The 26,642-nt window shown below is 28.2% G+C and overlaps 1 protein-coding gene across 3 annotated transcripts in view; it reads right to left on the bottom strand.

Moving 5' to 3' along the window:
- Positions 1 to 26,642, bottom strand: part of Ten-a (tenascin accessory) — a gene marked incomplete at its 5' end in the record, with an annotated part of 236,476 nt that overhangs the window by 21,800 nt on the left and 188,034 nt on the right. For 2 of the 3 annotated variants that reach the window (XM_014435458.3, XM_014435459.3), the window contains 8 exon segments: positions 18 to 154; positions 235 to 425; positions 1,444 to 1,563; positions 7,432 to 7,458; positions 9,706 to 9,913; positions 10,809 to 10,955; positions 11,111 to 11,296; positions 11,891 to 12,100. In XM_014435458.3, the coding sequence (XP_014290944.3) occupies positions 18 to 154; positions 235 to 425; positions 1,444 to 1,563; positions 7,432 to 7,458; positions 9,706 to 9,913; positions 10,809 to 10,955; positions 11,111 to 11,296; positions 11,891 to 12,100 (1,226 nt within the window). 3 annotated transcript variants of the gene reach the window in all.

Raw genomic sequence — 26,642 nt, 5'->3', positions numbered from 1 at the left:
AACTATAAAAAAGTTACCTGTGTTTCTGCAAATATTAAACTTTTTCCAGGCATTCCACCCACTTTCTCAGGCATCCAAGTTGATAATATCACTGGCATTAACAATGTTTCATCATGATCTATACAAGGTAAATTGTGGACAAGACTTCCTAAGCCTGGAATGAATCATTAATGGAATTAAATTAACAATATGAAGCAAGGGAGTTACATTTAAGTTGATTGGAATTTAACATACCAAGAGCCAGAGCAGGAGGAGGTTGGTTTTCCCTGAATTGCTCAGCTGTTTCATCAGAAAGTTGCATAAAAATAGGAGCCAGAACTACAATCTGATTCCATGGCACAAATACAGTCCTTGTCATTGGTTGGAATGGACTCCTCTGAAATTGCAATGTTACAGCTCCTCCGCCATTAACCAGTACATCAAACCTGAAATTTTAATCAAGGTTTACATGTTAAATTATAAATATTTTATTTGGAATTATATCTTTATTTGTATCATTACTTTTTAATTTTTATAATATTTTACTTATTTTATTTGCTTTATAGCTTTTGTTTTCCAAACAATTAGTTTTCATGAAGGATTGCTAGAAGCTACAAGCTCAGTTCATCTTAACCTCTAAAACTGTATCAATATACAGGTTAGATTCTGACTACAGTAAGTTAATGAATAAAATTTATCACTTAATATAATTTACATTTTTGATTTTTCTTTGCTTGTTTGTTTTGCATGAGTTTCTGTTGGGAATTAATATAAGCGATGTTTAGATTTAAGAAAAAACTAAGAAGTGGCCAATAGATTGTTTTTCTTGTTGCTCTATAGGGTTTGGACCACCTGAGTGGTGTTTCAGGATCCAAAACGCCCGGGAAACTAAATGATCACTCAGTGTTGATTCAGACCTGTCTTAACTTGGTGAGGAGAAGTCTAATAGAAAATACATAAAAGTTCTTATAAATAGCACCACTTGTGCCAAAACTACTAGATGAAATTTGTGAAGTGTGGTCCGAACAGTGCAAGACTGCACGGCAGATGTTTAAAATATTACATTTCTGTAATTTAATCATCATATATAATTTTAATTTTTAAATGGATAAAGAAATTTTTTAAAAATGAAGTAATTGAGAAAACATAATTATATTAATGGACTATAACGTATCAATAAAATTATGAAGATTAAAATTTGAGAATTACTAAATATAAAATTAATTCTTTAACTTAATAATTCATATTATTATAATTTTAAATAATATTATTACATTTTTATGTTACCTATGTTACTATCAAGGTATTGTTCATTAAACACAAAATAAAATAAATATTTTTTAATTAGCAGAAACTATGTGGAAACTAGAAATTACCAAGCTAATTTAACAAACTTATAAAGTACTATAGTTTATCAATACAAAAAATAATATTTGATTATTTTAAAATAGAAATGATTCATACCATCCTCCAGCACGCGTAAGTGTGAATCCAAATCTAGAGTCTCTATCAACTGACACACGTATACCAACTATTCCCAATCCTTGTGGAGATAAAACTTGTCCTCTCATCACAGAAACTCTCCTAAATAAATATTATTCAAATGATTAAGATTCCTAAACATTATATAAATAAAAACTTAATTTCAATAAAAAAAAAAAAAAAAAAATAGACTATTTCTCAGACTAATGAATTTATAAAGTGGTGTAACTTACTTAGCGGTACTGTAAAGAATTTAAAGATTGTAAGTTATTTGAGTTAAGAATATAAAGGTTACCTATATTAAAGTTTAAATTTTTCTTTTCAATTACATGCAATGTTTATTTATAAATAATATACGATTTTTAATAGATTATTGTATTATTTTTTTTTTTGAAGCATGCCATTGAGTAAATTATAATAAACTGCATAATGTTTGAAATGATTGTTTAGATAAAAAAAAAAGGTTATTTCTATAAAAATATTCAACATAGTAGTAGTGAATTAAAAATATTTACAGAGTAACAGCTTAATTTAATTGCATTCAACATGCACTTCAGCACTAGAATAATGAAGCTTCATTTCACTTAGCATTACTGTTCAAAAATACAGATTATAAATTAAAAAGTTACAAGCTTTCAAACAACTATATTAGAAAAAATTGTTTTAATGTTTAAATATAGAAAATAAGAATAAATTATTTTTTTTTAATAGTACATTTATATTTCAATTATATAAAATTTCTATTAAAAAGAAAAGAAAATTGAAATCCAACCTATTTCTAAAATCTCTGAGGCACCTATTCACTTGGGAACTAGTTCAGGATAGTAAAACATAATGAGAAAGGTACAGTCGAAGGTCTCTATATTAAATGTACCCTTCCAAAATCAGCCAAGTCCATTTTCATATTTTTTTATTGTTATGTTTTATCATTACATTTGTAAAAATTTGAATCTATTACATCAATAGGTTTAAAGTATTTATGTTGGGTTTACACTGATGAAGACATTTAAAAGTGTTTTGATATAGATAAAAACTTCAGGAGGATAGGAAAAAGAATTCAAGCTGTGTCGTACTGTTAGGAATACTACCATTGTTTGTTTTCTCTAAGATTCCTTTTAATTAATCTTTTCTTTCTTTTTCATTAAATTAAAAATGAAAATAAATAAATAGGAATTCATTTTAAAAAAATAATGAAAATTTTTTTCTGATAAAATACTGATACTTAATAAGTTCAATATATAGAGAGAATCAACTGCATGTACAGTAAACCTCCATTATAATGCTTTCACTAATAATGATTTTTTGGATATAACATTCTCTCTTTTTTAGTCTTGATTCCAATTCTAGGAAGTTGTTTTCCTATAAAACTTTATTTGGTATAATGATCCAATTTCCCATTAATAATATTCTGAATTAGGTTTTTTTTTTCCACATTAATAACATTCAGTTGTGTGAATATGAGATCTGAACTTTCAAATACAATACTGATAAGAAAAAAGAGTTTGATTGATACCACTAATGTGATTCTAAAGAATATTTAATTGATAATATGTTCCCATCAATGTTAGTAATTGTGGCTATCAACATATGTTGAAAATTAGTTGGTTTTATGGGCAAAGATACCCTTAGCTACTTTGAAAGAAAAAGGTTTTTGGAAATCTTTTTTCTATTTTAAACAAAAAAATTAAGTAAAAAGTTGAATAAATCAAATTTGAATCAAAAATATAGTACCATAATTAATTATTATAAAGTACTGATAGAACTACAAAATGAAGAAGGGGAAGAGAATGAAACTGAATCTGTCAACAGATGTTTTGAACTTGTTAAAGACAATTCACACATTTTTTTTCATCTGTTCTTTTCTTTTTTTTTGTACTTGAGGAAACTTTTCTTTTATTTGAACATTAAATACATTTTTAAAATTTATTAGAGTGGTATTGTCAATGATCTCCAGGTTATTGCATTTTCTTAGTTATAGAGCTATTTTTCTGTGAACCCTATGGGAGCGTTATAATAAATTTTGCTGAATGTGTACATAAATATGAGCATATTCTTTGATTAAAAAAATATGTATTGATTTATACACATTCAACAATTTGGTATTGAAAAATAAATAAAATGTACAGGATTTTGAATTATATGAATGATCATTATCCTATTAGAACACACAATTTATTTAATATATTTTTTTGGATCTCAGGCCACTTATCTTTTTTTATTATAAACATAAGTATCATGAAGAGACACATCAGTATATTGAAACATAAACAGGGTCACATTTCATTTAACATTGTAATATTGAAACATTTTGGGAATTTGTGGTTTGAGAAAAGTACAAAAAAAAAAAGGTTTGTTGAAATTGCTTGACTGAACTTGAATTGAGGAGAATCCATAGCACCATTTCTGGCACTGCAATTAATACTATTGCTAATATTGAAGCAGCTTGTGTCAAAATAAAAAGGTATATCTAATTTTGTTTGTATAAATAATTTGATATTATATCATCCTATAAGTTTATTTTAATGCTTAGCATGACATTCTTTAAAGAGACAAAAGCTACTAAATCAATTTTCTATGTCGGTGTACAAGGTTAGATAAACAGGGTTCCTTATAAACTGACAAGACCAGATGGCTACTTCTTTTTTTAAGTAGCCATCCTTTTCAGCATCCTGATTAATGGTTCCTCTTTCTATTTATGACTTCGGAAGAAATCATCAAAAACACTGGAAATTGTACCTGTGCCTTCAAAGTATAAAATGTAATATCATAGAGATTGCCTTAAGTAAAGGACAGGTATACTAAATGGTCTAAAAATGTTATAACATATTTTTATTTCTAATAATTGGAAAAACAAATGTTTGTTATAAACCATCTGTTAAAGAATGTTATATGTAGGACCAATTTCCATTAATATAATAAGATGTAAAAACAAATTATTCATTTCAAAAGAATGATTTCTAAATATTCTATTTATCATATTACTTTTTTATTTATTTATCATTTCATATGTTTTTATTTAAGGATATCATTTTATCAATTAAATAATACGTACCCGTTTGGTATTTTTCTCTAAACCATTAATTTAAAAAAAATTTAATTATTATTATTATGGGAAAAAAATGTCTAATAGTCCATAAGTTGTTAACTTGAAAAATAATAAATTATGAAAACCTTCTTTAATTGAAGTAGGAATTTAATTGTATTAAGGTAAAATTATTTTTACCATTGATAATTTAATGTTAAGAGTTATTATACAAATGCAAACTTTTGAAAGGATGAGTTGGTTCTGAACAAAATATGTCTTCTATTTTTATTGCAGAACTCTTTTCTATTCCTTCAAATATAAAATTGATTGTTTAAATGTCCAACTTGGATAATTGTAGCCCTGGACTTCTACAAAATAAATCTTTTTGATGATGAGTATATTGATTATTTGTATTTCTCTATTTTAGTTGTAATGGGGAAGGTAATATGAGTTAAGGTGATCTATTGATGGTGATGTTACTGCATCATTAACTTTCTTTGCCCTACCTGATATCTTATGTTGGATTGAAAGTATGTAATTTTATTGTAGAAATAGGAGAATTTCTATTTTCAGCATGAAGCTAGGATTATACCTTGTTTTTGAAATGGTTTGGTCATTTTTGTTTGGTTATTAAGGCAAAAATATGTAAATAAATTTGTATGGGTATTTATTGATAAAAAATTACTCGTATATCATATATCACGGTCATATAATGAAATTATTTAATTAAAAAATTGGAAGATATTGATTTACCGTGTGTATAAAGATGAAAGGAATATGGTCCGGGTGCGGTCAAAAAAACTCAAAAAAAAAAAAAATAAAATAAAAATAAAATAAAAAATAAAAAAAAAAAAAAAAAAAACTCTTAAAATAAAATAAAACAGTATATTCTACTATTTGAGTATATTCCTTTCATCTTAATTAAAAAATATTTGATGTGGTGCAATGACTCCATTGTTATTAAGAGATGCACAATGGCCAGATGAAAGAAAAAATATTGTAATTTTTTTTTTCAATATCTTAACAGTAGTGGATTGGTAGAATTACTCCTAAGTAATTTAATCTATTCCTAAATAGATAGAGCTGCAAAATATTTTCAAATAGATGAAAGCCTATTTGCTAAGTGGAAGTACAATGCTTGTAGAGTAATCATTCAATTTCAATTTAACTAAACTAGAACTAATGAATAATAATTAAATACAACCCACTTATTTTAAAAATATATATTGAAATAATGATCTACATCTCGATAAGAAATCTTAATTATAATCAGAGCTTGAACCAAGAGTAAATGTCAAATTAAGTAATTACAAAGCAAGAAAATTCTACTAAAATTATTTTTTTTATTCCAATAGGTGCCTCTTATGTTAAGTGCCATTTTGATCAAGCATCAGAAAATTTAAAATAATGCAATTTTATTAATCAAGACATGCATTTCCTCTGTGTTTAGGATTTTTCACTTCATAGGAATTTCCATTTTATACATTTTATGAAATAATGAAATGGAACAAATCTTATTATCCATTCTTTAAAAAGCTAAAATAGATGTAAAATTATATATTTATTAACTACAAGTAACATCGTGTGTCATCAAAAGTGGTAATGTATAGTATAATAAGAATAATGGAATAAATAATCACGATTAAATAATTTAAAAAAAAAAAGAAAACTCAAAGAAAAAAGTAATAAGAATATTGTATGTTGTACTAATAAAAATTTCGGTTTCACAAGTACTGATAACATGACAAAAATGTATTTTAGTGTTTTATGATCTTACATATTATTAATAAATATTTTATTGTAGATAATACAATAGATATTTAAGGATTAAAATTAAAAATAAATAAAAAGCAACTGAAAACACAAGGAAAAAAAAATTGGACAAAAAAATTAGTGCAACTCTAAATGCAGTGCTGCCAACTAACATAGATTTAATGAAGAATAACATCCTACCTTTCCTTCCTTTTAACAAATCCCCTGATCTAGAATAGTATTTGATAAGATGTCTAGACAACAATAGACATATGCTGAAAATAATTTAGCACAAGGATCAAAGGAAAGATTTACGGATATATTATTGAACACTGTCTAGCATTGAGAGAGACTGAAGCAGTCAGGTTCCAGTACATGTATGCTGATAATTTCATTAGTACAACATATAAGTAAATGAAAATAAAGGTATTTTTTTTTTCTGTTAAAATAAATACAAAAATAATTTTGGTATGTAGAAAGGAGTTGGGATAACGGTACAAGACATAAGACAAAGACATAGACAAAGACAATTGTGGTTAGGAGACAAAAGGTTTGAGGTGAGGTATCCAAAGATGGCTGCCGTATAGTGTTATGTTTGAACGATTAACAATAGTTCCTTCAAAATTGTGTCTTTAATTATTTTATGGAATGAAAATAAAAAAGCACGAACAAATACTAAACTAGGACATACAAAAGTGGTAACATTCACAATGACGAGACAAATATATAAATTAAAAATAAATTAAAAAGTGCAAAAAAAAAAGTATATGAATACAAAAGAATTGACACTTGCACACACATATATGCGGAGGGTTTACATTCATTTTGCCATGGTGCAAATAATTATTCTTACTTTAATGTATAAATATAAAATATGGTTGATTACAACCCATAGAAATAATATAAACAATATCACCAATATTTTAGTCTGAGGCTATCAGGAATTCAAAAGCACAGCAATAATTATTAGAGAAAATGGGTAGAGTCACAATTCTTATACTCTCAGATATTTCATGTAAGTTTATTGCACCATAACAAAGGTCAAGTAATAATATGCACATCACAAAAATTAAGTGGGTTTAAATTAATGAAAATGTATAAAAAACATAAAAGCTACAGATAAAGACACATATATGGTACGAGTGGTTAAAGTTAGTGATCGGGCAAATGTCTTATTTTCGTTTTGAACTTACCGAGGTACAAACGAGTTCCAGAATTGACTACACACAGGGTTTAGGACAAAGAGAAACACAAGGACACATTACTTTGTGGTAATTATAAACAGATACATGAACATTTGGATTCTTAAATATATAAAAAAAATATTTATTTTACAATAAGTTAAGTTTTTCTAGAAGTAACATGGACATTTACAAGAATGATACACTTAGACTGTGAAACTATTAATTATTAACATTTCAAACATTAAGAATAAAATTCGTTTCTAGTTTCCAAATGCTCATTCCTGAATATACACATTCTCACCAGTACTTTTTGTATAGGCGTGTTTCCTTATAGAAATTAATTTATTTATGTTTAATAAATTTAAACTCAATCAAATTAGAATAAGAAAAAAATTATTATCCATGCCATTTTAAATGGGTGAAGGATGGGAGAAGGTTGAACAATCACACATGAGTGGGATGTTGCATGGATACTTTAAACAAGTTAATGTATTAAAAAAAAATCTAAAATGTATACTGTTTTATTTTGTTTTAATTGTTTGTATGTAGTTTGATGTTTGTTCTTGTTCACTGCTTTATGCAAACATTCAGTTATAAACAAGTGTACAAACAGAGAACAAAATATAAAAAAATAAATTAAAAAAACAACAAAAAAAAATGGCAATAAGAGCAGAATTACTGAAGACAAGGGGGCTCATGCTGTAATCAGCACAGAAATTAAAATTTGTCTAACTTATTTAAAGAGCACAAATACGAAATAAGATACACAAATAATCTAAAACTGAATCTCTATTTCATTAGTAGGAGCGTATGAATTAAAGCCATCAGTTTTCTGCTGTTATTTCAATTATATTTTCATTATTTTTTTTTATTTAAAAAGCATAAAAACTAAAAAAAGAAACAACTTTTTCTGTTCAATAACTACGTTGGAGCTATGCTTAAGCAAATAACATTTCTTACGTGAGCAATATTTAGTGTGATAGAGATAAAAAATATACAATGACATCGAAAAAAAAAACATAAAAAAAACAACAACAAAAAAACAAGACATGAAGACCAAGTGAGCAAACTGTGTCGAAAAATAAACAAGCTTCTAAAAAGCTAATGGCAAATTAAATTTCACATTTTAGCATAACTTTTACTGGGGGCCAACTTAAAATTATCTAATTACTAACAGTTATTCAACACAGATAACTAAAACGTTTCAGTTTTTGAAAATGCAATTACTAATTTATAAATAAAAAAATAAAAATAAATTAGCTAATTTTTTGTTGTTGTAAATTAATGTAATTTATTGCAGATTTCCTTTATTTCTTTTGAAATTCACCTAAATAGTAATCTGGTCAGCCTCTTTGTTTTGTTTGATGAGCATACAAAGGCACAAAGAGTGATGCATTATGTTATTCAGGCAGTTCACAGGGTTTAAAGGATCCAGACACACAGGGTTACATGGTTATATGCCAGTGGTGCCTGTCAATGTTACTTCAATTAGATTTTTCATATAAACACAAGTGTTGCTGATACTTTGATATAACAAAGTGGATATTATTGTGTTATGAACATGGCACCACTGATGGTCAAAATGTGGGATAAGGCATGGGCTAGACAAAGACAAGAGACAAAACACACACAAAAGGTTTAATTGGATATCATTATGACTTCCGCTCTGTATTGTTTTTCAGAAGCACACCAATAATAATTTATAAATATTTGAATTAAAGATGGCATGACCAAATTAATAATGTGTAACTTCTTTTTAAAATAACAATACAGAGCTAAAGCCAAACAATTCATATTATAAATTAAAAAAAATAATAAAAATAAACGAAAAATTAAATAAAACAAAAAAACATGAAATATTTATACTTTAATTTAGTGCTGTTGTTATTTTCTACCTGGTCTAAACCAGCATTTCTATAAGGAAGAGAAAGTATATTATAAATGCTTTCATCAAAAATGCCTAAATTAGATTGTTAACTATCTCAATCATTGAAAATATATTGTAACTCCTTAAGTGTAATAATTAAAATATAACAAGAATGGATGGTTTGAACATCAATTATCTAATATTGAGATCTATTTTACAAGGCAAAGCATTCATGCGGTAGTGATTACTAATGGAGCAGAAAATTTACATGCTACAAATGATTATAGCTGAATTGGCTCTCGTCGGGAACTCTGTGTGCGACAGAAGATTGTAGAGATAGAAAGGAGAACAAGAGGAGCTTTTGCCTTGTAAACAATGAAGCAAATAAAACTGATAGAGAGGCTTGGTCAGCTTACCTCTCGCTATATTCATCCATGTGAGCGTAGCTCTGAACACTGTTTTCTTCCACAAGGAACTTGACCCGTTGGTAGAATGATGCAGTCACAGAAGGCGGCTGCTTTCTTAGCAAAACTTCCACGGGATCGTTTGATGCAAGGCACATGATGTGCTCCAGACAAGAGGGATGAGAGCAGCATTCAGAATCCGAACAATCCATCATTCCATCTGTTAAGCAAAAGTTGCTTACTATTTATAATAATGGTAAATGATAAATTGTATTTTTAGAATCAAGAGTTGTTCATTTTAAATTACTTATGTTAATCATGCACTGTTTTAGAAAATCAATAAGGATAATGAATACACTAACTCTTCAATTTATCCAAAACCCTAGGATATTTGGAAAGTTTATTTTTCAAATAATTAATAAAAGGAAAAATAAGGATAATAATTTAAAAAAGTAATATTTTAAAGCACAAACAGTTAATATTGTGAGAAATGTTTTGTTTTAAAACAATAATACTTCTCAATTTACAATTGAAATAAGAAAAATTGATTAAAAATAATATTTAAAATTGAATTAAAAAAAAGATATAAACTGTTGGAAATCTTGTAAATTATTTCATTAAGTTTTAAGATGCACAGTGGTCATAAGTTTTTATTGGAAGGAAGGCAGAGAGATTTAGGAAATTCCATATATGAGCATGGCTATAACCAAGACTTTATTTCCATTTCTATTAGTCATGAATTAACTCAAGAGATAAACACACCTTGAGCACAACCAACCTCTCTACACAAAAGATACAAAATTTTGTTCAAAATATACTAAAGCAGTTTCTTAACAATGTCTTACCCCACCTTAAGTAAAATAATCAATACTTTATTCTGGAACAGTCGCTATTAGTTTACTTAAAAGTAACTCTAATACTTTAATCAGAGGACAATAAATTGGAATGTCTTTGGTTTTATTTAATATAGGAACATACATGAAAATTTCACTAAAATAATATCGCCAATTTTATTATTACGTTATCATATTTTTATAAGCTAAAATAAAGTAATTCTTAATCAAAAAAAAAATTATCTGTATTTTTTTAAACATGGGCTTATTTGAAAAAATTACCCTGGTCATTATCAACTTCGTCATTACAGTCCATCTCAAGCCTGACACTACAGTCTATTCCTGCCCAACCTTCTGAACACTGACAGGTGTATTCCCCTTCCTGGAGGATACAAGAACCATGCCTACTGCATCCATTTACACAGCCAGCTAGAAATGATAAATTCATGTATAAATAAATTAAATAAAATAAAACAAATCTTTTTTTACATTTATTAAAATAAAGATTTGAAACAAAGACTATAAATATTAATAACAGCATATCTTAATTTTTTACACAAGTTACAAGTAGATGATTGACTTACGTAGAGTGCAATGTCTACCATTCCAACCTTGTGAGCAGACACAAGTACCATTCTTACATTGCCCATGTTGGGAGCAACGAGAATCACAAGGCAAAGTGTCACATCGATCTCCTGTCCATCCTTCAGAGCAAACACATCGGCCAGAGTCGCAACGACCATGTGGACCACAATCTAAACGACACCATGCTACAACAAAAAAATTATAATTTGAGTACATTAAACCTTTCTCTCAGATCTTTCTGCTAAGAAAATGTTCTTATAGATATTTATCTCAAAATCATAAGTCAAATAGGAAGCGAAAAATCAAAATAAGCAAAAAGATATAATCAAATAAAAAGGTTTTTGTTTATATGAAAATAATCTACCAAATTAATTATTTATAATAAAAATTGAATAATGCAAGGGTATTATTTCATTTGATGCAATTACCAAATGAAATAGTTGTATAGAGAGGGTCACCATAGATATTGGTTCACCACATTTATTTTTTTTAGGTCCACCTATAAAACTTAATTTTAAATATTTGTAATGTTTGTTTATATATTATATTTTACCATATTATATATATAATATGGTATGCAAACTAATATTTGTTTGGGGTAAATGTGTTAAATTTTTCCCAGAAGAATTAAGATAAGGTTATAATGTAATACTTTCCCAAACAACAAGAATGAAAACAATAGATTCTTAGAATATGTGTTTTTAAACTTTATTTTAAGTCAGGCTATTTTTAGATATTTTCCCAAATATTTTTGCAACAGAATATGCATGAATACTTACGCTTGGAGCAGTCTGGTCCTGTCCAGAAGGACTCGCAAACACAGGTGGCTGTTTCTAGATCATAAGTACCATGTTCTGAGCATCCAGGAAGGCATTGGTACACCTGCTGGTCAACGGTACTACAGTTGGCCCCTTGCCACCCAGCCTTACAGTAGCACTGGCCATTGACACATGTCCCATGACCAGAACATTTCGGGTCCAGGCAGTCCACTGTAACAGAATACTTAGCTATAATCTTCGTAATTGAAAATATGTTAAAAGATAAGGGATGATAATAACGGTTTTTAAAACGGCTTTAAACCAAATCAGACATAATAAGATAAAGGCAAAACTAAGAATAGCTCCAATAGTATAGTCGATATGTTTGAGATTATATTTTCTGGTTTCCTCAATTGAGAAACCCACCAATAATTTCAGAAAAACAAACAACAGGAGCATAATATTAAGGTAATATTTAAAAAAAAAAAAAAAAAAAAAGGATATAGACAATGAAAAATATTTTGAATAAAAAAAGATTAAATATTGAATTCAATTAACTAAACTCTAATAAATCAATTAAATTGTTTAGTTGATTTAATTTTCAAATTATTTATTCTGAAAAATCAATTATTTCATTAAATTGCATTATCGAGTAATAACATCTTATTTCCGGTATTCAATAACTAAGGATTATTGAATGTGTAGATTAAAAATAATCAATGCAATAAAAAAAATGGAATGTAGGAAAAGTTCTTTTATGAATCCTAATTAACCTCAAGCAAATTCAACCGATTTCCCAAATATCTTCCTATGAAATAAAAAACTATTTTTGGCTGATATATTATCAGTAGAGATCCTAAAACTACCAGCCTTTTCCATCTCCATCAATCTTCAGTATCATCTATCCAGTTGTCAACTTGTGGTCTGAAGTTTATTCTGTCAGCAAGCTTACTTCGGGAATCTCCACCACATTCATCAATAAGAATATGGGTCTCGATAGATTGATTTTGGAAAGCCATTTTCAACTTATCTTTGATTGAAAAGATAAGAAGAAACTAAAATATGAGATAAATTAACATTAAAATAAACCTTAATCAGCACTGTCTCATTAAACTGGCCATACCATAGTACCAACTTGATGAAATTTTAAAATATTTGAATTGTACGTGATACCATACGATATAATATATATGAAAATATATAAGATTAAATTGAAGTAACAACATTTACAATCTATAAAACTATTTCTCCTATGCAATAAAATTAATTACACAATCTTTTGCTTTGTATGAAACTTACTTTTTATAAAGAAATATTTTGTCATTGTATTAATATACTTGAAGAATGAAATTTTTTATCATTTCCATTTTTGAATATTTTTTCTTTAAATTGTGTCAAGTACTGTTGAGTATAGTAATATGTTTTTGGATACTAATTAACTATATTATTTTATTAATTTTTGTAGCAACAATTGAGACTACCTTATAGTAATTCATAGATTTACAAATTTATTATTATCAATAAAGTCTAAAGATCATGTTTTAACTTCAAAAGTATGATATAGTTTACAGTTTATCATCTTTCAGCAAATATATTTTGTCTTTTATTCAAGTGTTATTTTTTATTATTAAGGTATAGGTAATATAGACTAGAGACAGAGATAGTGGTTTCAATTTTAAAGTCAAAACAGGCACCCACAAAAGAACCACAAGAACAATCACTGGAAATAGAACTTTTAACATTGTTTTTCTAATTAACAATTCTTTTTTTTTTTTTTTGTGGTAGAAGCTTGTTCATCAAACTGCGACAATCCAGTACCTCTGCAGTTAATCTTCGGCTGTTTTTTTCACGTAAAAATTGGAAAAGAAAAAAAAAATAAAGGACAGCGTTGCCAGCGCGAGGGTTAGTGGGGGAGAGTATAATCCCCGCATCCAATAGGGGGTCGTGTTAAATATTGAAGCTCGGTTATTTGGGCGCCACCCTCTGTTGACACCGGCCTCCCGGCCAATGAAATTTTAGATAACGCCCGCTGATGCAGCGGTATTCTATTCTCGCGAAAAATGCTAAAACTGCTCCCCTTGTCCACACCCCAGTGGAATATTAATTTATCTACGCACAAAGCTTTCTTTTTATTATTTAAACATTTATAAATTCTAACATTATAAAAATTAACACTATATTTAAATAAACATAGCACTTATAGAAGTTAAACTAACCAAAACATGATTAATATCAATTATACTAAATTACAACGTATATTTAATTTATGTTAATGTTTAATGTATGTTTATATCTATATTTTTAATTGGGTAGGCATAATTATTATTGAATATTATGTTTACTTTTATTTATTTTAGAATATGTTTACCATACCTCATTGGTAGTTATGAAGAAAAAAGATTTAGAAGATCCTGAAGGGAAAATGTGCTAAATTATGAGAAGAAAAAAAGTCCAACATTTTTTTTTTTTTTTTAATATCTTTATTGAAATTTACAACTGTATATTATATAATACATCAAACATTAAAACGAGATTTATCAACTGGTGAAGCGTGTGAGCTATGTCACAAATTAATTTTATTTATTCTTTCTTTTTCTTAAATGAAATACTTTTTTTTTTTAAATGTATACAATCATAGAATACCATATCAAAATAAAAAAACAATTTCGCGAGAACTAAGAATGGTCTAAGGTAAAAAAAACCGACAGTGCTAGGATTCAATTTAAAAAATAATTAAGAATCAAAGTGGTTTGATCATTTTTTTTTTCTCAAAATCAGGTGTTTTGTTGACTAAGGGTGTATCCCAAAGATATCCTTTTCTTTTTTTTTTTCTTCTTCTTCACATTAATATTCATGTTACCAACCAAATATAGGCGGCATCTACAATTTTGAATTGCAAAGCCCAATTCGAGAATCGCCGAAAAATTAATGATTAACTGAGGCTTTGTATTAATATAAATTTGAGTTAGTTTACGATGTCGGATTACAAGCCACAACAACAGAACGCGTAGTTAAGGAGGTAATACATTAAAGCACCGACCTTAATGACCTCATGCAGATTAAATCTTATGTTGCAATAAAATAGAAGATCGGGTTTTGACCAATAATATTTGAGACAGTTCTTACCAAGGAAAAGATATTTGTAGGTGGCTTCAAATTTTACTGTTCCTTAAGATAAAATACTTCATATTATTTATATACGTCATTATGCCCTTTTTAAATTTCCTGTTTTTTATGATTCTATTCTTTAGGCTTTGGAGTGTTCCAAAAATAACTTAACAGTAAACAGTTTTATAGTACGATTTGTGCTTTGAAACTTCTTTTCACATCAGATTCATTCACTGTGTTTTTTACTAAGTGACTGTGTTAATTTAGTTATTCTTTTAGAAGCTTTACCTTACCATGTGTAAGAATCCTAATCACAGGGATTGGGAACGGCAAACAAAATGATTTACAATGGCTACGGTACAGAGCACGGGCGTATTGTTTGCAGTAAACAGGAGCTAGTAGGATTTGCAACGTCTAAAAGGTGCTCTTTAAAACAAAGAGGTGGGGGCAGTGAGAGGGTACAACGGGAGGAAACTAATTATTAAGGAGGCTTTGTGGAAGCCTTTGAGCTACAATCAACTTTGTTTGACGCCATTTTAATCATAGGGGCCAATCTAATAGGGCCGTGTAATTTTCTTAGTCCTCGGGCCATCAACATTCCATTTCCTGGCAGGATCTTGTTAACGATTTATTAAACTCCCCTCGCCCAGGGGAGAGGGTAATCTACGATTTATGTAGCCGGGAAAGGAAGGGTGTCTACTCCACGAGGATATCACGGAAGAATGAAATAAAGGGAGGAAAAGGATAATGAGGGATCAGAATAAGAGCATGAGAATTTGGATCGATTTCGAAATGAAACAAAATCACTTTAGTTTCATAAGATATCTTATCATATATATATCTTATTTGCTATTTTATATAACTGTAATAACCAATAGAACTCGTACAAGGTTTGTACTTGACCTACGTAAAAGTGAAATGAAGTAAGGTAGTTTTTTTTCTTCAGTAAGGTAGTCCCCCCCCTTGTAACTGCCTCACACTTATATTAATACAAAGCCTCAGTTAATAATTAATTTTCGTTGTTTCTCTAATTGGGATTTGCAATTCAAAATTGTAGATGCCGCCTATATTTGGTTGGTAACATGAATATTAATTTAATTATATTATTTCAAAATTTTTCGAGACAAGGTAATTATTTATTAAATAAATCAAAAATTAGTATCCAATTCTGCCTCAACACTTTATTTTTCACTAGTCCAACGTTTCGGCCATTCTAGCCATCTTCAAGGACATCTTCAATACAAACTCTTCCTCACATTAATTTAAAGTTTCTTTTGCAGGCTATTCTGCCCAGGTCATTTTCTTTATTATAAGTTCAAAACCTATTTATTTAAAATTTAAAAACATTAACATTTATTTTTCTCTATAAGATTATCAACAATATAAATACACCACCATATTATACTGCCTCATATATAAATACAAATGCCTGCACTTATATAAATACAAAGCCTCAGTTAATAATTAATTTTTCGGTGTTTCTCTAATTGGGCTTTGCAATTCAAAATTGTAGAAGCCCCCTATATTTGGTTGGTAACATGAATATTAATGTGAAGAAAAAAAAAAAGATATCTTTGGGACACACCTGATTTTGAAAAAAAACTGATCAAACCACTTTGATTCTTAATTATTTTTTAAATTGATTCCAAGGACTGTCGGTTTTTCTTACCTTAGACCATTCTTAGTTATCACGAGATTGTTTTTTTATTTTGATATGGTATTCTATGATTTTAATCTACTCAGGCACCATAGTTTCTTCCAATATAGTTGAATTGGTTGTTATAGAATATATCCGCTACTCAATATTTCACCGACCAAAATGCGTAAACCGTCAGTCTCCATTAACACTATTCATCACATAATAGAGGAGTGCACATTTCTACATCCAGCTTTTGTAAATAATTAAATACCATGATGTAGATAGATAGAGCCCCTTATTATTAACGGATAAAAAGGGCGATTTTTAAATTATTAAATCTCTTAATTATTCTTAAACGAAAAAAATATTGAAGTAATTTATAAAAACGAATGGTGTAAGTGTAGTTCTAAAGGCAAGCGAAAATCTCTACATGTTCTTCGAAGTATAAAAAATATTTTCAAAGTGAAATGTCCTTCCCTTAGAATTACACGGCGACGTCTTACAATGAAATATACAACGACGTGAGGGATATAAACGTTTCCATATACTCGAAAAAAATGTATATAAACAAAAATTGAATGTATGAAAATAACTGTTAAATATCACTGAATCTGAATTGACAAAGATACATCATACTAAATGCATCCAAAATTAATAGTTAAATTGATGTAATTCAAAACTTAAATTTAAATTTTAAATTGAGATAATCGTTCTTCATTTTTCAATTTTCTTTAACCCGCAATAGTTTTCAAAATTGAAATAAAAGTGTTTATAATATGAAATTATATTTTTAATTTTCTAAAGGCACAAGTTCAATTTCAGGATATAATAACGAAATGACCGAAAAAGAAAAAAAAATAATATTCAGCAGTAAACTAAGATGGAAAGTGGCATATGTCATCTATTTCAATTAAGGACGGCAAATAAATTTGGAATACAATATTTAAATTCTGATCACTACATCAAATTTTAGAAACCATTAACTATAAACGGCTTTTTAATAGAACGAATGCAGGTCGGAATTACAATGCGATGTAATAAATGATACAGCTGATTTCCATTATATGTCTCATAAACGATAAATCCATTAAGAGAGAAGTTGTAGGAAAATTTAAATCTAAAGCTAAGTTGTGAACCGATAAAATAATATTGAGGGGAATTTAAATTGTCAACATTAATATTCGTAATTGAATGCGGAACATCACTGAATATGGTTCATCAGAAAACAAAAATTTCAACAATTGTATTACTTATGAGAGAGGAATACAAGCTATACACAGAGCTAAAATCAGTTCATAAAGCATTTAAAACTAGATTCATATATACTTCTCTCTCTTTCTCTCTCACTCTCTATTTATATATATAGATATATATAAATAAAAAGAAATATTTTTATATTATCTATAGAGATAATGAGAATTTTAAAAAAATATATTGATATGGGCAAAATATAAACTTATATCAGTAGGTAAACCAAATAGGAAAAGTTTATGGAATATCATAACTCAATTAAGAACATATTATGAGTTTTTGGTTGTATAGTTAGGAGGGGGTAATTATCATATGGTGTCGTAGTTAAATTTATAAAAATAGTTTTTAGTGAATAAGAATTGAAAGATTTAAAATTTGTGCCATAAATAATTTTTTTTTAAATATTTTTTTGTGGATAACAATTGAAAGATTTAAAATTTGTATAATGATCTAAGTTTAATAATTATTTACAATTTATAGACAATTTACTTTTAAAATTAATTATTATGTGTAGTAATAAACAATTGGGTGTATTTTATTAGTAAATAGTACGTTTAATCCATTTAAGCAAGATTTTTGAAAAGTGTGGGTTGAGTAAATCAACGACTTACTTTTATATCAATTATCGTGATGTTTATTTGTATTGGTTGATATAGTATTTTTAATGCATAGATTTATATTACTTTATATTTAATATTAACATATGGTATAAAAATAATTCTGTACCACTACAACCCACGAAGGGTACTTTGCAAGGAAGTACTACTACTAGATCAACGGTTTTTCTAGGAGGTGATTTGGTCAGATATGCCATAGAATTACACTTATATATCATATCATATCAGATATGCTATATAATTACACTTAAGATATTGTAAATAATTACACCTTATTATTTTTCACTACAAATAAATCCTGTAACTTCTGAAAACTCATAGTTAAAGGTAAAATATTTGAAATTAGTATTTTTAATATAAAATTCAATTTAATACATTTTATATTATGAAATTAGGCCGTAGTTCCAGTGACCGTATTTGTTTATCTTGAGTAATGTTTAATACATGAAGAACAGAAAGTCTAATGAAGAAAGGGAATAACGAATTAACAACAATATTTTAATAAAAATATATCAAAGAAAAACTAACCATAGCCCTTTAAAGACTTAGTAGAGGTATTTAAGTAAACCAGCTTGTTAATTCCCAACATTTCTTCTTTCTCTGGTTTTTATTTTCCTATCTCGATTTTTATCTCTGTCTTTATTTTGTCTCTACTGTTTTTTTCATCCAATTTTTCATATTTAATTACGTTTCGGAAAACCGTACCTTTCTGGACGACTGGCTGAGATGAAAGGAATACTCTCCACAAAGAAAAGCCCTTTTTCCATTGTAATTAATATGCTCTTTCGAGGCGGGAGGGGTAGGGGGAAATTAGATATGAAATTACCTTCCCGACTTTTTAATTCTCCAATTTAAATGTTTCCTTATAGAAATCAAAGGACGGAATATTTCATTTCTGACACGTTATCAACAACTTCCAGAGGCATTTTATTCATTATATTTAAAAAAACGCTCTCTCTCTCTCTCTCTCTCTCTCTCTCTCTCTCTCTCTCTCTCTCTCTCTCTCTCTCTCTCCCCTCCCTCCCTCCCTCTCTCGCGCTTACATTTCATGTTTCTGTTGAGAATTTATGTTTATTCTTCCTTTTCTGTTATTATAATTATTGTTAAATGTGGGAATGAGTTATAGTTTATATAGTCTCTTTTGTTGAATCAGAGTTTGGATATTTTCTTTTGCGGCATGGCCATTAGCTGGTGGGCCTGAAGAAAACAAGAGCATCTTTTTGTCATAGACTGGGTAGTTGGACGTTTTAATAATAAAGAAGAAAATGGTTCGGGTAATATATATCAACTATTTATAGAATGCCAACGTTTTGATCGGTTTTTTTGTCTTCTTCGGGGCTACAAAGAAGAAGATATAATGATGATCATGTAAATACACAAAATGAAAGTATATAAATGGTAAAGAAAAAAATTAATAAACTACTATGTGAACGATATGGAATACGTAAGGTCAAAATATGGATTTTCTTGTCTTTTTCAATCATTGAAATAAAAAAAATGTATTCTTTCATATTTAAAAAATAATGAAAAATTACTTAACATATTCTCTATAATAGCTTCTTTATGATTGCTACTCAAAACTATTCAAAAAGCATTACTATTATTATAGTTTTTTAATGCAGACAATTTATAAAAATATTGAAAACAGACAAAAAATAAAGTATGAAAATTATAACAATGATAAAATAAAATGTTAAGTTATTTAACAATAGAAAGAAGTGTTTGTTGTCAAGTGATAAAATTAATGAAATTCCTATTAATAATAAATAGTGATGATATATCAATTATTTTTAGAATGTACGAGTTGAAAATAGACATTGAGCTAAAAAAGGTATTTTGGACAATATCATACAAATATATATGTTTTTATTTTCATGGATTACCTTTCTTAATTCTTTATTTTCTTGTTGGAGACGTTACGATACCGATAATGTTAAAGACGAATACTGAAAAGTATATATTTTTATTATAATTTTAAAGAAATGATTCATCACTTTGTACGCATTAAAAAATAAGGTACCATCCAGTCATGTAAGTCGCACTACAAAAATTATAGATACAATACTAATTACAACATTTCGGAAAAAACAAATATGTATTTTTATTGACATTTATTATATTGCAGAGATGAGACTATTTTAAATTTAGCCAACAAAAACTACAAAACAAGAGCATTAATATGTCCATACTGCGACACTCTTTCTTGGTACGCAATCCATATTGTTTGACACCGCAAGTAAATGGTTTATGCGGTTAGAGGAGTTTTTTTTTCCTATTCAGAGAACACAGTGGGAGGGTAAAGGATTTGTACCGCGGGTAACCAAATGACAGATGGTCCCAAAAGGAAGCTAATTGAATTGTTTTTCGGCTTCGAAAAGGCCAAGTAACAAACTTTGTCAGAATAATAAAGCTCACCTTGTTTATATCTCTTTTAGGAAATACAATGAGAGTATCTCATCTACCTTAAATTTAATATTTTATGTTTAAGCCTCTATCTTCCAGTTCCACTCCCTCTCGGGATTCGATAAGAAGATTTCAACATTCTACGTAATTATTTTTCTTCTTATATTTTTGAATAATAAATAAGCCGTGCCCGGAACAGAACTTCCGCCTTTTCAATTTCGTTTCGTTTCAGCCACTTCATGAAAAATACTTCATAGATTATTCACGTTGTTATTCCCCTTAGGCGAAAACATTTGCATTAATAATATATCAATGATATTAAGTTTAAAGATTTGTTGAAACTGAGATTCCATCTATTGACATTTTCAAATATTAATAATAAAGATACAGATCTTAATGTTAATAAAATAATAGATAGTAAATGAATCAGATTATCTAATTACATCAGATTCGAAAATTTATGTTTTTGTAAATCCTCAACTTTGATCCATACATAATACGTGGCGCTACACCCCAGCACCCCTCAACTTTGATAGCAACACAAATATATCTTTGAGTAACAATTAATAGTATTTGTACTTAACACCTTAAAACTCTATAAAGAAATCTTGTTCAGAATTAATATAAACTAAAAGGAGATGGTCTGAGTAAAATAAAACATAGTTTCAACTACTCATATTGTAGGTCTTAGACAGTGCTGTTGTGATCGGTGGAAGTATACACTAATAAAAGAAAAAAAATGAAAAGAATTCAGAGACAATACAATACTTTTTATTGTTTATTTCAGTACATAAATACACACCTGCAGTGTCGATACGACACCTGCAGTGTCGATAGAAACGTTGATCATAAACAAGTAGTTGAAACAGTTTTTTGTTTTATTGACCTCTATCCGGATAAATTTCTTCTAATTAACATACGATCAATAACCAATACCTAAGATGAACTTAAACTTGTTTGCGTTAGTATTAAGATAAATAATTGAGAGCTGAGTTCACCAATGAGATCGGATATCAGAGTAGGAAGTTAAGTAAGTATATAATCATTTTATATACGATCAATAGCATCAATACGATAGCAATACGATCAATGATTATATACTCTGTTACTGTCCATGAATGAAACGCAGCCTTAGATAATAGTAAAACAAATATCTAAACAGCCGTAACTGAATTATTTTACTTTTACAAAACTATTCTTTAGCTTATGAAAAAACGAGAGCCTAAATATTTGTCTAATGGAAGGAAAAAATATTATTAAAATAATAAATTTAGGATATTTTAGTAATATTAAGTATAATAAAATATGTAAGCTATCACATCCATTTTTCCAAATTTGAGCTAACAGTAACATCTAATAGAGTTTAATGAAAGCCTTCTGTACAACTGTTAATTAAATAAAATGAACTAAGTAAAAAGAAAATGATAAAGTGTACTTTAGAAAATATTTACTTAATGTTATTGTATGAAACAAAACGGACAAAATGTGACTGAAAGTTTTTCCTTTGTATCTTTCATATTTTCTCTTGTTTATGCTTTATTATGTTCTAAATATTGAAATTAATAATAAAACAAAATAATTGGTGTTATCACAATTTTTTTTTGTCTGAATGGAAAAAGGTGAAGGGCGGGGAATCTGGTTACAATTTGATTCTGCAATACGATCAATGATTATATACTCTGTTACTGTCCATAAAAATAGAATCTCTTCAGTACCTTCAAACCGTTCAGCAACTGATAAATTCTTTTCAAAAATTTACACAATCTTTTTGGACCCCAAGAAATTGATATTTTATAAAATAGAATCAGATAACAATTTAATTGAGCCCTTACCAACGTTGTTTAACTTAAGCTGCAATCATCTCATGGCTGTAAGCAAATTTTCCTCACATGACTTCACTTTTTTATATTAAAATAATCTAATTTATATCACAAAATAATTTGTTAAACATTAATTAACGAAACAATCAATATTCATTTTGCAAAAAATATGTATTATTTTCAAAAAGAAAATTCCCTAAATTTGCACCTACTGATAATCAGATTTGATACCTATAATTAGAACTGACTATATATACTTTTTAATATTATACCTATGTTTGATTTCTCATAATGGTTGAATGCTTGGCAAATCCACGTGGAAGAGAGCAAACGAATTGAGGTGCGTATCGACCTATTTTGTGTTAGAGCCGAAGTTAAATTAGTCACATTTAAATTCATCCCCACTCCACACAGCTGAAAGGGGGTGGACTTTAGACCTTAAACCAATTAGCTTTCGTTAACTTCTCTCGATTTCGGCTAATTCCATTTTCTTTATCTCCCTCTTCCTAGGGTGTCGTCACGACGATTAAGCAGTAAAAAAAAAGTTGTTTCCGTTACCTCGTATTCCTTAAAGTATCACGCATTTATAGGCGGAAGAATCTGGATTATCGAAGCGAACGAGGAACCAACAGACTACATTATTACAAATTATTCAACATAATGAGATCTAGAAAAAACAATGAAAGAATGAATTCCATGATAATTTACAGAAATTGATTCAAGGAGGATAACTATTTTATTTTTTAAGAATATTAATTGTTTTTTCTGTTTTTAATCCATAAGATTCATTGGCGTCTACGGTATTTTATTCTATGCTATAATAGCCTGTTGCTCCTAGACATTGAATATTACTTGTACCTTACTCTGTAGTCTTGATTATATAAGTATTAAAGTTTTTGTGTAAACTAACAGTGTCCAATCCTAAGTTGGCTATAAGGCTTCGAAATCATATTACTATTCCTTAAAAATGGTATTTAAGTCTTAATTATTAACGCACCAAGTTACTGATCTGCATCTCCAGAAACTTAGAATGTTCATTACAAGGTTGTATTTAAAAAAAAAAAAAAAACTCTCCCTGTCAATATTATTTATGTTAATGGAAGATTAAAAAAAAATAAATAAAAAAGTATATATACTTAGAAGCTCTACTTAGTCAGGTTTGTTAAGTATTTATTTCAATTATAGACGACTAAGCAATTATAAATAGAAATTTATTAGAAGATTAAAAATTTTTGTTCATTAATGAATTCAAATATGTTATAATTAAAGATTATCAGCAAAATAAAATTAATAGTGCGATAAAACGATTAATTTTATTTTGCTGATTAGTTGTAGCGAATCAGCAAAATAAAATTAATAAACAACCTAAATATTAATATTAAATGCAAATTGGTGAGAATAGTTAAAGTTAGCACAATAAAATAGTTCTTTAGATTCTCGACGGCAGTGGGGGATATGTTAAACCTGCAATACCTTAGGGAGAATCGCGCACTTCGGAGGCTTCAAAGATAAAATGCAGGGGCAATTTGTTTATTCGGGAAGTTCCAAGTCTCTACAAATTCTTTGTATTGATATAATAATATTTTAAAAAGATTGTTAAGTACATGATTGTACTTTAATAAGTATAATATAATAAATAAAATTATTTTTCCTCTCATAGCAGACCTTAATTTGTTCTATGAAATAATATTTAAATTGCTGATTGATGTATTTGATAGTTTCATAGCTCAAAAGAGTTCACGATTTTTTATTAAAAAAAAATATTTGAAGATTTTTATTACTTTTATTAATAAAACTTAAGAATTTTGTCAAGTAAAAAAATTGTAATTAAGATTGTTTGAAATTTGGTAATAATAATTGTCCTTGATGAAAAAAAAAGCTTATAAAAATAAACACTACCTAAAACATAATAAAAGATATGAACATTTGATAGTACATCTCATTCTTAACAAGACGTCACTTTACGTTAATTTAAATTTTCACAAAAAGTGATCTAGAATCATTCTTTTCGACTTCTGATTTAATTTTTGCATACTTTGCACCATTTTTGAAAAAGAGTTTTGACTTATTTTCTACGCATTGTATTGTCTAGAATTTTTATTATTATTAATTCTAATGAATATAGAAGGAAATGGTCAGGGCTGTGGCCAAGAAAAACAAAAATAGTTTTCAACTACTTTTGATCCCCAACCACGATGCAGGACTTCATTTAGGGTGGTGTAATGGATAGAGATTTAAACCACCGTACATAGGGATTTTGAAACGTTAGCAATCAATAAATCGTTCAAACTTTATTTATTTATTTTTATTTTTTTTTTACTGCAGTCCTTACCATTTTATGATTCAAATACGATCAATCATCTAAGATATAGTATAATAAATGTACTTTGTTTATTAATGATATAATGATGGGGTTCATCATCTATTTGAATATATCTTAAAAACCAATTTATAAAATAAATTAGTCTATTCCAGCTATTATACTTGACCTGCGGCACAGCAGCCATTTGTAGTTGGCCCATCTGCTGTTACTTTATTTAAAATCATTTCGAATTTCGCGCTCATTAGAAAAAATTTGAGCGCACTGAGTAAATAGGTCCTACATAACACTATCGCTCCACGCTCCTTTTAACCATTAATGAACTATAATATTTAAATTTATATATTTTAAAATTAGTTTACAGGGTCAATAAATGGAGTTGATACTAACCAAGTCAATAAATAGAACTGATCCAAACATTTTTCATAACAGTAAATAGCTCATTAATTTTCAATTTGTTTTTTTTTTATTAACACTTAAATAATTTGAATTAAACAACTGCGTGTGACCACGGGCACTGTAACGTGTTTGAAACGTCAGGAAATAACAAAAAAATGTTAAAATATATGCGATGAATCCATTCGATTTCTAACAATAGCTAAAATCTAAGAAATCATTATTTAATTTTTTTTTTTCGACCCGCTTGTTACAATTGTATTACACATTTCATTTCCCGAGAGTTCTAAACTATAGACAAAATGTTCATATTGAAAATTAACACTTACTTTATTTTTGATAACTGTAACTAGTGATTGGCTAAGTACTTTATCTTTTCTAAAGTAATGACAATATTGAGTTTCATTGTAATGTATGATAGAATGTACATAACCATATACTTAAATAATTGTATAAAGGATATAAGTATAAGCAGTATACTTGATGCATATAAAACTTATATAAAATGTATAAAGTAACCATATTAAACCTTATGTACGAAATAAATTTTTCTGTCTACAATCCCATCAGGTTTTAAAAGCATAAATGAATGTTAATGTACTTTGAATTCTTCAATAAATATCCAAACTGGGCTACCCATGGAAAAATTACGCTTTTTACAAAATGGAATGAGGGGTGGTGAAACGACGGGCCAAAAAGGGTGTAAAGTAGGTTATAAAGGAAGCAAGCTTGAGGGCGTAATGGGCCGTATTTACTTGTCTGAAAAACTGGAAGGCTCGCGTTATATTACTGAGGAAGCGGAGGGAGGGACGGAGAAAGAGGGATGAGGAGAAGGGAATAAATGAGAGACAAACAAGAAAGTTGGCCCTTTGAAGCTAGAAGGGTTACCCACAACGCGGTCGGTCCAATACTTAGTTTTACCTATTCTCCTCTCCCAACTAGTTGCCTGTTCAGCTACTAGAATAGGGTTCGACAAAAAAAATTAATGTTATAAGTTCTAACAACTGATTCTGGTAGGGAAAAAAACTGTTTCTTATTATTTTATTATACCATGTAATTATATGTAATTTATGTATGTCCGATTACGGATTGATAAGTATGTTGTGTATTCGGGTAACCTGATGTATTTGGGCAGCATAGCTGAATAAAGTATTTCTCTCTCTCTCTCTCTCTCTCTCTCTCTCTCTCTCTCTCTCTCTCTCTCTCTCTCTCTCTCTCT

This window comes from Halyomorpha halys, unplaced genomic scaffold (genome assembly GCF_000696795.3).
Source record: "Halyomorpha halys isolate HHAL.00 unplaced genomic scaffold, Hhal_1.1 Scaffold1587.1, whole genome shotgun sequence".
Taxonomy (NCBI): Eukaryota; Metazoa; Arthropoda; class Insecta; order Hemiptera; family Pentatomidae; genus Halyomorpha; species Halyomorpha halys.
Note: the sequence above shows the minus strand (reverse complement) of the source record. Positions and strands in the feature narration are given on the sequence as shown.